Here is a 10,662-nt window from a genome sequence, read left to right on the forward strand (position 1 = left end):
CGTGCGCCCAAAGCAAGCGGGGCCTCGCAGAGACGTGAGAGTCTTTGAACAACTCTCTCCTCTCCCTTTTCCCTCCCCACCCTGTGAAGCCTAAAACCTAAGTGGGCCACGTTTCTGGAGGGGATAGAGGGAAGAGGGTGAAAGAAAGGTCTGGCATCTTCTTTGATGATCAGACCCTTTCGCAGTTGGCAAAGAGTAAAAAGCCCTTTCTGGGTATTTTTGCCTGGGGCCCCAGAATTCTAATCAGCTGATCTTTGTTTACAATTCCCAGTGCGGGGTACACACCACCCCACCCCCAAAGCCAGGCCTGTAACAGAAAGCAAGCGACAAGAGCGAGCTGGCCTGGAATTGATCCTCCGGTGTGGAAATTGTCAACAACCGCATTTTCTATTTGTACTATTTAAAAGATAGTGTTGGTGGTCTCTTCGTTTCTCAGAAAAGGGAAATTTTACACCTGTTAGATTATAGACTTGGAGCTATTTATTAGGGAGAACATACGGTGACAGATAACGCCAACTCTCCATTATCCATGAAAGGAAATAAGTAAAAATCACTCCTGGGTCTAAATTTTACTTGAACTCTGGGCTTCAATCTCCTTTCCTTCCAGCCTTTGTGGGATTCTCTGAGCAAAGTACATTGGTTTTAATTTCTTCTGAGTCCCTTGCAAACCTTAGGCTGGGCGAGTAAGAAACAATGAAATGGCCCCCAACGGTAGTAAAGCGGGGATTGAGGAAAGAGAATGAGGCCGGGATCAAAAAGGGGTGAGAGAGGGGACAGGGATGAGCGCCCACCCCCACGAGAACGAGAAACCAATCGCCATTTCCCCATTAAAATACCTTCTACACTCCCACAGTCACAGTGCAATTCTCGGGTTCAGGAAAGATGTCCTAAGCTGCTCCTGGGTGCCAGGAACTGTGCTAAGAGCCGCAAAGTCTGAAGTGCGGGAAGGAATGTGAAGTTCAGAGGCACACGCAACACAACGTGTCAGGCGGGTGTGAGAAACCCACGATTTCCCACTCAAAGAAATCTCTTTGGGATCTTCTCATTTAATCCCCCAAGGAAAACTGCCTCGGCTGACTTTCGGTGCATTTGCATCTGAGCAGATTGATGAGCTCTCCTTCTGCCACCTTTTCTGCCTCGACTCTCGGCGTCGGTCCTTTTCCAGGGGATATAGGTGACTCTGCGCCCCTCCCCGCCGGCCACCTCCCTGCCGCGCCCTCTCGCGGGCGTCCGGGTCCGGCCACTCCTCCCGGAGCTTCGGCGCCCTCGGGGGTCAGCGGGGGCGCGGTCTTGGCTCTGCTCCCCCGGCGCCCGGGTCCCGGGAGGTGACCCGACGACGTGGGGCGCCCACGTGGCCACCGCAGGGCCCCCAGCAGCTACCCCAGCCCCGGGTGGGGGCGCCTCCTTCCCGACGAGGAAGCCCAGGCCGCCGAGGCCAAGCGGACCCAGCGGACGCCCTGCCCGCCCGCCGGGTAGACCCGGGCACGTCGGTGCCCGCGGCCCTGCCTCAGCCGCCCCAAGAGGCCCCTGGGCCGCGAGGGTCCCCTTTCTCCTCCATCGTCGCCCTCCTCTCGGCTCGGGAGCCTCCCCCCTTCCCCCAAAGACGCTGAGTGGCCTCGAAACGGATTCCGGGTGCGTTGGAAAGTCGGGGGGCAGAAGGGGGGGCCTCTGGAGAGAGGACGGAACTGCCCCAGATTTGGAGGAGACGCCTGTCAGAGCGTGGAATGTAAGCCCTTCTGCGCACTTATTTTTATTCCGGGGGCCTTTCTTCCTCGTCCTCCTCCTCTATTTTTTCCCCTTCTGTTCAGCTATTTGTGTTTTCTGATGGGGTAAGTGATTTGCGGCAGGAAATTGGATATCTTTATTCCAGAGGCACTGTGGTTCTAATGGTATCTATTCCAGAACCACCGGCTATGTCTTAGTTGCGGGCTTTTTTTTCTTTCTTTTTCCTTGCAGGTTACTTTGTGATGAAGAGAACAGAGCGCTGTTCAGCCTCGGCATCTTCCCTCCTCCCTTCAACACAATGCAACTCTTAATTAAATACGGGACACCCACGCCTCCCTTCCCACAGACCCCTTCCGTCTGCTCCCCCCAACTCTGAAATACCAGCCTTTCATGGGCAGGGAAAGCCTCGTGTTGAACTTCCCAATTAGCGAGACACATCGCAAAATAAGAGATTCTAAAAGAGCTATCACTCCTATTTTTGGACTCTTCCTTTCTAGGCCTTACCTAGTACGCGTTTTGGTGACCTTAGTATGACTTGAAAATCCTGCAGGGCTGAGGACATGAGACTGCAGACACGCAGGTCTTAAGAAGCACGATTTGTGTTTTTGTGGCTGATGAGCTAGGATTAATACACTCATTGAAAAAGAAATAAGTTATGGATCGATTTGAACCGGGAATTTTTCATCTTTGTAAAAGCTTCATCAGTAACTTTTTTTTTTTTTTTTTTTTTTTTTTTAACCAGAGGTTCTAAGAGCTTCAAGAAAAGTCATCCTTTCCAGGTAGAACAGTCAAAGAGGGTGGACAAGAACCTTGCTTTCTCTTTTCTCCATTTCTGGCCACACCAAGAGGGAGGAGATGATTTGTGAGTAGTGGAGAGTGCTGGACTCTGGGCTTCGACGATTTTCTGATGCGAAGATTCAGCTGCCTGGGGGAGATGCAGGGCGGTGGCCCGATTCCCGGGGAGTCACAAAGTAGGCAGTCATCAAGTGAGAGATGGGGGACCCTAGAGTCGGAGGTGGAGGAATCACAGAGAGGGAAGGTGGGGGATCAGCAAGTCAAAAAAGGGAGAATCCTAGAATCCGAAGGTGGGGTATTCTAGAGTCAGAAGGTGGGGAGGGAGGGTATCATAGAACCAGAATGTAGGAGTGCTGCAGAGACCGATTTCAAATGAAAGAAATATCAGAGTAGCTACCTTCAGATGACCCCTCCCTAGGGACTGAGGGCGCAGGCGGCCAGGCCTCCACGAACACCCCACAGACAGCGGATTCAGCCTTCCGGCTGATGGTGCAGCCTCTGCACGCTTGCCTTAGCGCCACCCCCAATTATTCCACTTCTCGGGCCAGTGTTTCCTGAGGTTCGCCAGCAAGAATCCACCCAGCAATTATCTCCCCTCTCGCGCTCATGGGGGGACATTAACCACGAACGCGCTGGAGAAGAAAGGTACAGATGGGTCTTTTATTGCACACTTGGAAATGTTTCCAAGGCTTTTGTTTTCTTCCCCCATTCATTCCTGCCGGATCACGGGGATCTGCCAACTTCAGTCCCCAGAGGCTGCGGCGGGAGGGCCCGGTCCGCCCCGAGCCCCCGCTAGGGGGCGCGCTCTGGCCGTGGCGCCGAGCCGAGCGCGCGAGGGGGCTCGGCTGCGAGGACGCCGACAGCCGGGATCTGCGGGGCCTCGGAACCGACGCCGGCGTCGGGTCCCTGCCTGCTCGCGACCCGAGCTCCTACCCGTGCCCCCACCACGTCCCGGGGCGCCGGGAGCAGCAGCTACAGAGTAACGGCTGCACGGGGGACGCCTCGACCCTGGACGCACCCGGGGGCCCGCCGTCCGGCGATGGAGAGAGGAAACCAGGTGGTGATGATTACAGGGAGCCAAGACGTTTCCCTCTCCGCTCTGGAAACCTGGGGGGTGGGTTAGGCAGGAGATGGGGGGCTCCGGCCAAGGGACTCGGGGTGACAGCCCAACCACTTGCTTCTCGCCCGTGGGAGGGGACCGCCCCCCGAGGGCAGACGTGAGGCTGTGGCCATCTCGCCTGGCTTTGTGCTTGGAGCCAGGCTGGAAAATGCCTCGGTTGACCGCCTGGGTGGATGATTGGAAGTGGCGGGGGTGGGGGTGGGGCTGTTTTCTCTCTAGTTCTCGCTCCCCCGACCCGTTTCCCCTGGCTGCTGACGGGCAACCGAAAGTGGCGAAGTTTGAAAATAAGGGGAGTTGTCCTAACACAGTAATCACACCCACACGTCCATACCTTGAGGGCTCGGCCTTGGTCCTCGGGACGCTTCCCAAAGCACTGCTTCCCAACAAACCTCTCCCAGCCGAGCCCTGATGGTGGAACCCCGGGCTCGGGCGGACAACACAGCGAAGAGGGAAGGATGAGCAAACGCCAAGGAGGCTTCCCTGGAAATTCAAGTCCTCAGTCCCTTTGGACCTTTCCACAGGGTGCTCCTTTGTAAACACATCAACAAACAAACACCGGTCCACAGACAGATCCCAGCAGCCGTGGGGAGAACTGAGGCAGGGGTAGGGAGTGGAGGGCAAGCAGCGGGCCGAGAAGGCGAGGGGCAAGTGCTAGACTAACGGATTATGATACATTTCCTCCTATCTTCAGACTTCCAGGAGGAGAGACCTCGATTTGTGCATAAAATGCATACCCTGAAGTGGATAAGACTCTGAAAGCAGCATTTGAGGAGGTTAACCTTGACTGGTTGGAGTTGGGGGCGGAGGGGGGTGGGAGGCGAATATTTCTCTTTGTGCCCACCGGCTCTTCCCAGCACCGGCTGTCAATCCCAACGCTTGTTATCCTCACAAGGCTTCAGTTTGTTTGCCTGATCTCAGCAAGGTTTTCTTCCACAAGTAGAACTATAATTGCTATAATTCTACTGTATCATTTGGATCATTGCAGTATTGTTGTTTTCGCTCCCTCTTTCTCTCCTCCTAACACTGCAATAACGCGCTCCAGTGTTAAATTAGCAGGTTGCGGAAGACCATAAATGAATGAAAGTTTGTTTTTTTTAAAAAAAGAAATTAAATAAATAAAACAGCAAAATGACTTGGCAAAGGGGATATCACATCACAGAGAATCCTCTAGTGTAATCAGGACTTATTGTCTTCCCTTCCAATGGCTTCCAAATTGGTCACCAGACTCCAGTGAAGTTTATTTCTATTGTTTAAATATATGTTTTGAAGAGGTTGAGCATAATTTAAGGGGACCTGAGCCGTCTGGAGTGGCTGGAAGCCCATTACAGCTTTATTTATCTATGTGTATATTGCACAATAAATTAAAACATCTCAAATGAAAAGTGTGCAAGGTTAACTCTCCTCCAAACATTTTTTTTTCCTGGATAATAACAGCTAACTTCCACCCCCTTATCCCGCATTTCTTGCAAATATAATTTTGAAACTACAATGTAGAATTAGTCCTCACCACAGAAAAGAAAGGGGTTTCTTCCATTCGCCTCTTCTAGGTAATTATTATTTCCAGTCCTGGGGACAAGCCTCATTTTTCACCATAAACAACAGTTCTGAACACTTCAGACCCTCACTTCCGGCCATAATTGTCATTTTTATCTTAGTGATTGATTGATTTTAAAAGCAGATGAACTGCAAACCATTGTTTTCCAGGCAGCCCAGGAAAAGAAAACCAACAGTTACAGACCCCAAAGATTAGAGGAGCCAGGAGTCGTAACAAAGTACAATCGCGAATAATATTATTACTAAAATGAAATTGCTTTTGATTAGTGGGTAAAAGAAAGTGGAAAAAGTGAGGTGAAAAGAAAGTGAAGTGTCATCTTACTGGCAGAGTAGACATTAAATTGGCTAAACTAAAAGTTCTTTTATACATAGTCCTATAGCCCAGTCCTGAAAAGTCTACCTACTCAACAAATCAATTAAATTCTTCTTAGATATTAGAGGCATCATGTTGTTTTCTAAAATAACATGTAGGATAACACACATATATCTTAAACCCATCTTCTGATTAGACGCTGTGGAGATGCCAGCAGATTGTCTCCCCGTGGGTATGTTAGAAAAGTTTTCTGGTTTTTTTTTTTTTTTAATCTTTCAGGAATAGCAAGAGCCAATTGTAGATTTTGAAGTTGGGTATTGAATTGTGACAAAGATCACTTCAGGGCTGCTGGCTGTAAATGGAGCTGGGTCGAGCCCTTCTCCCCGAAGTGAATGCATGTGCCTTCCCAATAGCGTCCTCACTTGGGAAGATTGATTAGAAAATACCAAAAATAAACAAGATAAAATAACAAAGCTAGTGTTTTCACCAGGTTTCCCAAAGAAAGACATTCTATTCCATTAATAGAATTAGATTTAATTCCAGGGGTCATTAAGTCAGAATCAGAAATTCTATGTTAACCTCCCCTTTGGCAGTGGATGATTAAAATTAGAATACACCCCAGCAGAAAGTCCGACTTCTTTTTTAAAAAAAGGAGAACAGCTGCAGAAGGGGGAGGAGGGGGACGGAAGCTAAGAAATCTTCCACCGAGAGACTTGAAACCCCGTTAGGCTCTCAGAAATGATTTGTGCGTTTGTGTCTCTTTTTCTTTCACATGATCTTCTTTGGACTAATTTTCAGCCCACTCCCTGCGTGTGCGGGAGTGTGACTCTGAAGTCACGGAGCCACCTGCAGCCGGGTCTTGTGGATTTCCGACGCGGGGCCCGCTGAGGAGGGAAAAGTGCCCCTGTGTCTCCTAGTGACCAGCCGCAAGGACGCCCGTGAGGCTTCGCGGCTGGAGGCTCGCTCGGAGGAGACCGACGGGGCTGTCCGCCTCTCGGCTGCGGCTGCGTCGAGACCCGCAAGCGGAGAGTGGGCTCTCCGGGCCAGGGAGGGAAGGAGGACGGAATCAGCGCGCAGAATGTTAGCTTAAAGCTGAACAGGACAGTATACTAACACAGAACTATGGGTGAGGATGGAGAAGGAAGAATGCAGGAAAGATAGGAGAAGATCCCAGGGGCCTTGGAACAGCAGAGTGCTTAAAAGAAAATCAATGTCAGAGAGAGCTCGGGTTCTCCTTCGCCCCCACTCCCATCATCCAAGTGTAGGAAAAACTGGTGAGACTCAGACTAAAAGCCAGAGACAGGCAGACAGACAGACAGACACACACACACACACACACACACACACACACACGCACACAGAGCGCTCCTTGTCCTCTAGCCTTTAATAGTAGTAGTATCCGCATTAGTATTAACATTATTAACGTGCCTGTTCCTAACCCTTCATCCCCTCCAGTTGTGCCTTGAATGCTCCTGCCAAGCCAGCCTGATCTGTCTGCCACCCACCCACCAACATCCAAGAGTTAGGCAGATGTTTATGGCCGGAAAAAAAATCCCAGTTATGCCTCCTTGTATTTTTAAATACTGACTGTAAGTGATTCAAGTATAATCCTTTGTAAAACGCTTTTCTCTTTGACACATTGAAGGGGTTGAGAGAGGAAAACCCGGCGTGGATTCCCCCTCCCCGGCCCCTCTCCCACCCACCACGCTCGCCCCCACCCTGACAGCGTCGGGGCCCCTGGCTGTCCCTTGGGCCCTGCACCCAGGAAAGGAGGGCGTCCGTTCTAGCCCCTCGCCTGGGCTCGGCCCAACTTCAGTCGGAGCTGAGTCTCGGTTCTCAGCGCTGGACATGCAGGGAGCTGTTTGGGAAGAAACGCGCTCTCCCTCAGGCTCGCTCTCTCGCCTTTGCCAGGGGGAGTTCAGAATTTTAGGCGTTGAGATTTGGTTGAAGCCGAACCTGGGTCCCTCCCACCCTGGAGCGCTCAGGGCTCCCGGCAGGTTCCGCTCCCTGCGCGTGATCTGACAGTGTCCAGCCTCCGGGTGACGGCCTAACTGAGGCTAACTTGTGGGGAGGAGAGGGTAGCGCGTCCGGGGAGAAGGGGGAGACTCCAGGACTTGTCCCCAGCTGCCCGTCCTCGCAGCCGACACTCGCCTGTCCCTTTCTGCCCTGTAGGTGCTCTAGGGAAGGCCGCGCGCCTTTGGCAGAGCTCTGTCTTTAAGGGGACTTTTTCCAGAGTTGAAGACGGAGATGAGAGCCGTTGAGGGACGCTACCAGCAAGAGCGCAACCGCCGGGCTCAAGGTGAAGACTAACAGCTCAAGGCGTTGGGCCGCAAGAAAAAACTGAACGCCCCAACTGCAGATGTTGCTTGCGTCCGTCACCCCGGCACCTCGGAGGCCCGTCCAGCCTAAAGAGGACGGCGGCTGAGGGCCACTGAGGTCAAGGCGCTGTCCTGGGAGCGCAACACTGGCTTTGAAAAGGGCCAAGTCGTTCTGAACGCGAGCCGAGCCTCAAGGACTTGTCTCCGAGGGAGTGAGGTCCTCGGGTTGGTGGAAGGGGCGCACGTCGCCCGAGTGGCACCCACAGGCCTGACATCCGAATAAGCTAGACCTTCGGGCTAGCCCTAAAGGGTTAAAGGAGGCGCTCCAGGAAGTTGTTAGTTAGAAAGTTGTTAGTTAAAAACAAAATATAAAAATAAAATTGGCTCGGGTGCGTGCCTGCTGTCCCACCTCCACCGCCGGCCTTCCCGGAATCCAGTCCGGGTTTTGCGCGGAGCCCACAGCCCGGCGCAGGCCTCTGGCGAGAGCCAATCAGAGGGCGCCTCTCAGCACGTGGAGAAGAGACACTCCAGAGCTCCGCGCCCGCAGCTCACTACACTTGTTACAGCTTGTCCTGAGCGCGGAGAGGGCGAGCTCCGGCCACCGGCAGGGCGGGAGCCAGCAGCCAGCGACCGAGCGAGGCAGAGAGGCACAGAGATCGCAACAGTATCCATTATAACCAGCCATCTAACCCCACCCCCCCAACACACACCCATCCATCCCACCAGCCCCGAGAGGCAGCCAGCGGCCCGCTTCTCTGCGCCCAGGGAAAAAAACCCCAGCCATGAGCAATCAGTACCAGGAGGAGGGCTGCTCCGAGAGGCCCGAGTGCAAAAGTAAATCTCCAACTTTGCTCTCCTCTTACTGCATCGACAGCATCCTGGGCCGGAGGAGCCCGTGCAAAATGCGGCTGCTGGGAGCCGCGCAGAGCTTGCCTGCCCCGCTGGCCAGCCGCACCGACCAGGAAAAGGCCGTTCAAGGTAAGGCTGTGCTCGCCGGGCACCTGAAAAGGGTGCTGGGCGCTGGTTTGGATGTGTGATGTTCCGGGGCCAGGGGCCTGCGGTTGTCCAACTGGAGACGGAGGAAAGAAAGGGAACAACTCTGAGGCCTGGTGCCTCAAAGAGCGGTAAACATCTCGCCAGGGGATGTCTCTCCCTCCCCCTCTGCTTCCAGAGAAAGCAGAGACCGAGCTTCGCTTCAAGGGCCCTTAGGTTCTCGGTATCCGTCCTTAGGTCGTTCAAATGCCCCCTTTGGTGGCCTTGGGGGTGCTCTGAAGAGGGGCCACAGGCCAGAAACAGCAGGTGCCGGGTGGACTCTTGTAACAGCAACTTGGTGAAGACAAGAACCCCAAAAGCTGTGAATGGGGACCCCAGGCCGAATGAGCCTTGGCCTTTCTTCTCTGGAAGATTTCTTTATATGTGGTGTTGTGCTTTCTTCTTCTTTTTAAAATTGTAGATTACTTGTGACCTTTTAAACCCAAGCTTTGCAGAAAACGTCTCCCTGGGATTCCCCAAATGCTCCTTATTGTATTTGAAGTGTATGAAATGTACGGCTTCTGGGTGTTGTTTTTTTCTCTGCTATGTTATTTTTTTTTAAACAGTTGAGATGTTTAAAAGCTCTTATTTTTTTCTAAAATTAAAAATTTCAGAACAACTGTCGTTTTGCCCCGAACCTGTTACACTCAAGTTTCGCCTTGAGCTGGCTTGCAGAGGTGTCGCAGGGAAAGAATTGTTGATTTCTTTTAAAATCCGTAAACCAGCGGTCCAGCCGCAGCGCCACTTGGAAGACGGGAGCGGACAGCGGAGAAGGGGGCGTTTAAAACAAAACTGACTTTTTCCTTTTCTTTTTTTAGTCTGCAGTGGCACCTGTGCCAGGCGCTTCCTCGAGGGGAAGGAGCGGCCTGTGCCTATTGCACCCCCTTCGTCCCCCACCCAGGCCTTTCTGAACCCATTTTCTCCAGGACGATTTTTCTGTGCTCGGAGCCGCCAGCCCCTCCCGCTGGGGTCTGTCGGGGCAAGGCCGCACTCAGGGCCACGGGCCGCTCCCCCTTCCCCCGCAGGGGTCGCCCGCCGGGCAGCGGCCCCTCTCGCCAGCCCCGGCCGCGTGGCAGAGCCGAGGGCAGAGGTCGTGCGCAAAGTTTTCAGGGTGGTGGTGATTTTTTTTTAAGTTGCTGAATGTTTTCAGATTGCCCCCTGCCCCGAAATGGGAAGGAAAAAAGTGAGGGAGAGGGCAAGGGGAAAGAAAAAGAAAGGAATAAAGGAGGGAAGGAAGAAGGGGGGGGGCGCACAAATAAGAGAAAGGAAGGAGAGGGAGAGGGGAAAGAATGATGAGGAGACGGGATGAGAGAGAAAGAAAAGGAGAATGTAAAGTGAAAGGAAGGGCCAGAGAAAGACGTAAGGAAGGAAGGAAGGAAGAAAATAAAAGGAAGAATGGGAGAGGGAAAGGAAAGGAGGGACGGAGGAGGAGAGAAGGAAAAAAGAAGGAAACAAGAGAAAGGGCAAGAGAGAGAAAAATGTAAAGAAAAAGAAACAGCAAGAAAACTGGGGAAGGAGGAGAAGGGCTCGGAATCTGATGGCGCGGGCGGGGGGGCGCGCCAGGGCCTAGGCGCGGAGGGAGCGGCGGCGGGCCGGCCCGGGCGGCGACTCTGGAGGGGGCGCCCGGCCGGCCGGCGCGCTGACCGCTCTCCCTTGCCCGCAGGCTCCCCCAAGGGCAGCAGCGCCCCGTTCGAGGCCGAGCTGCACCTGCCGCCCAAGCTGCGGCGCCTGTACGGCCCGGGCGGGGGCCGCCTCCTCCAGGGCGCCGCGGCGGCTGCGGCGGCAGCGGCGGCGGCGGCGGCGGC

At 53.5% G+C, this 10,662-nt stretch overlaps 1 protein-coding gene across 1 annotated transcript in view; it reads left to right on the forward strand.

Annotated features, from left to right (window-relative positions):
- Positions 1 to 8,575: 8,575 nt before the first annotated feature.
- The window catches only part of ARX (aristaless related homeobox), an 11,499-nt gene continuing 9,412 nt past the window's right edge, over positions 8,576 to 10,662 (forward strand). Inside the window, exons 1-2 of the mRNA XM_027096721.1 lie at positions 8,576 to 8,803; positions 10,521 to 10,660. Of these exons, the coding sequence (XP_026952522.1) occupies positions 8,608 to 8,803; positions 10,521 to 10,660 (336 nt within the window). The 5' untranslated portion in view covers positions 8,576 to 8,607. The remainder of the gene's footprint in view (positions 8,804 to 10,520; positions 10,661 to 10,662) is intronic.

Source organism: Aethalodelphis obliquidens, unplaced genomic scaffold (assembly GCF_003676395.1).
Source record: "Aethalodelphis obliquidens isolate GAN/ISIS:26980383/991018 unplaced genomic scaffold, ASM367639v1 scaffold107, whole genome shotgun sequence".
Lineage (NCBI taxonomy): Eukaryota > Metazoa > Chordata > Mammalia > Artiodactyla > Delphinidae > Aethalodelphis > Aethalodelphis obliquidens.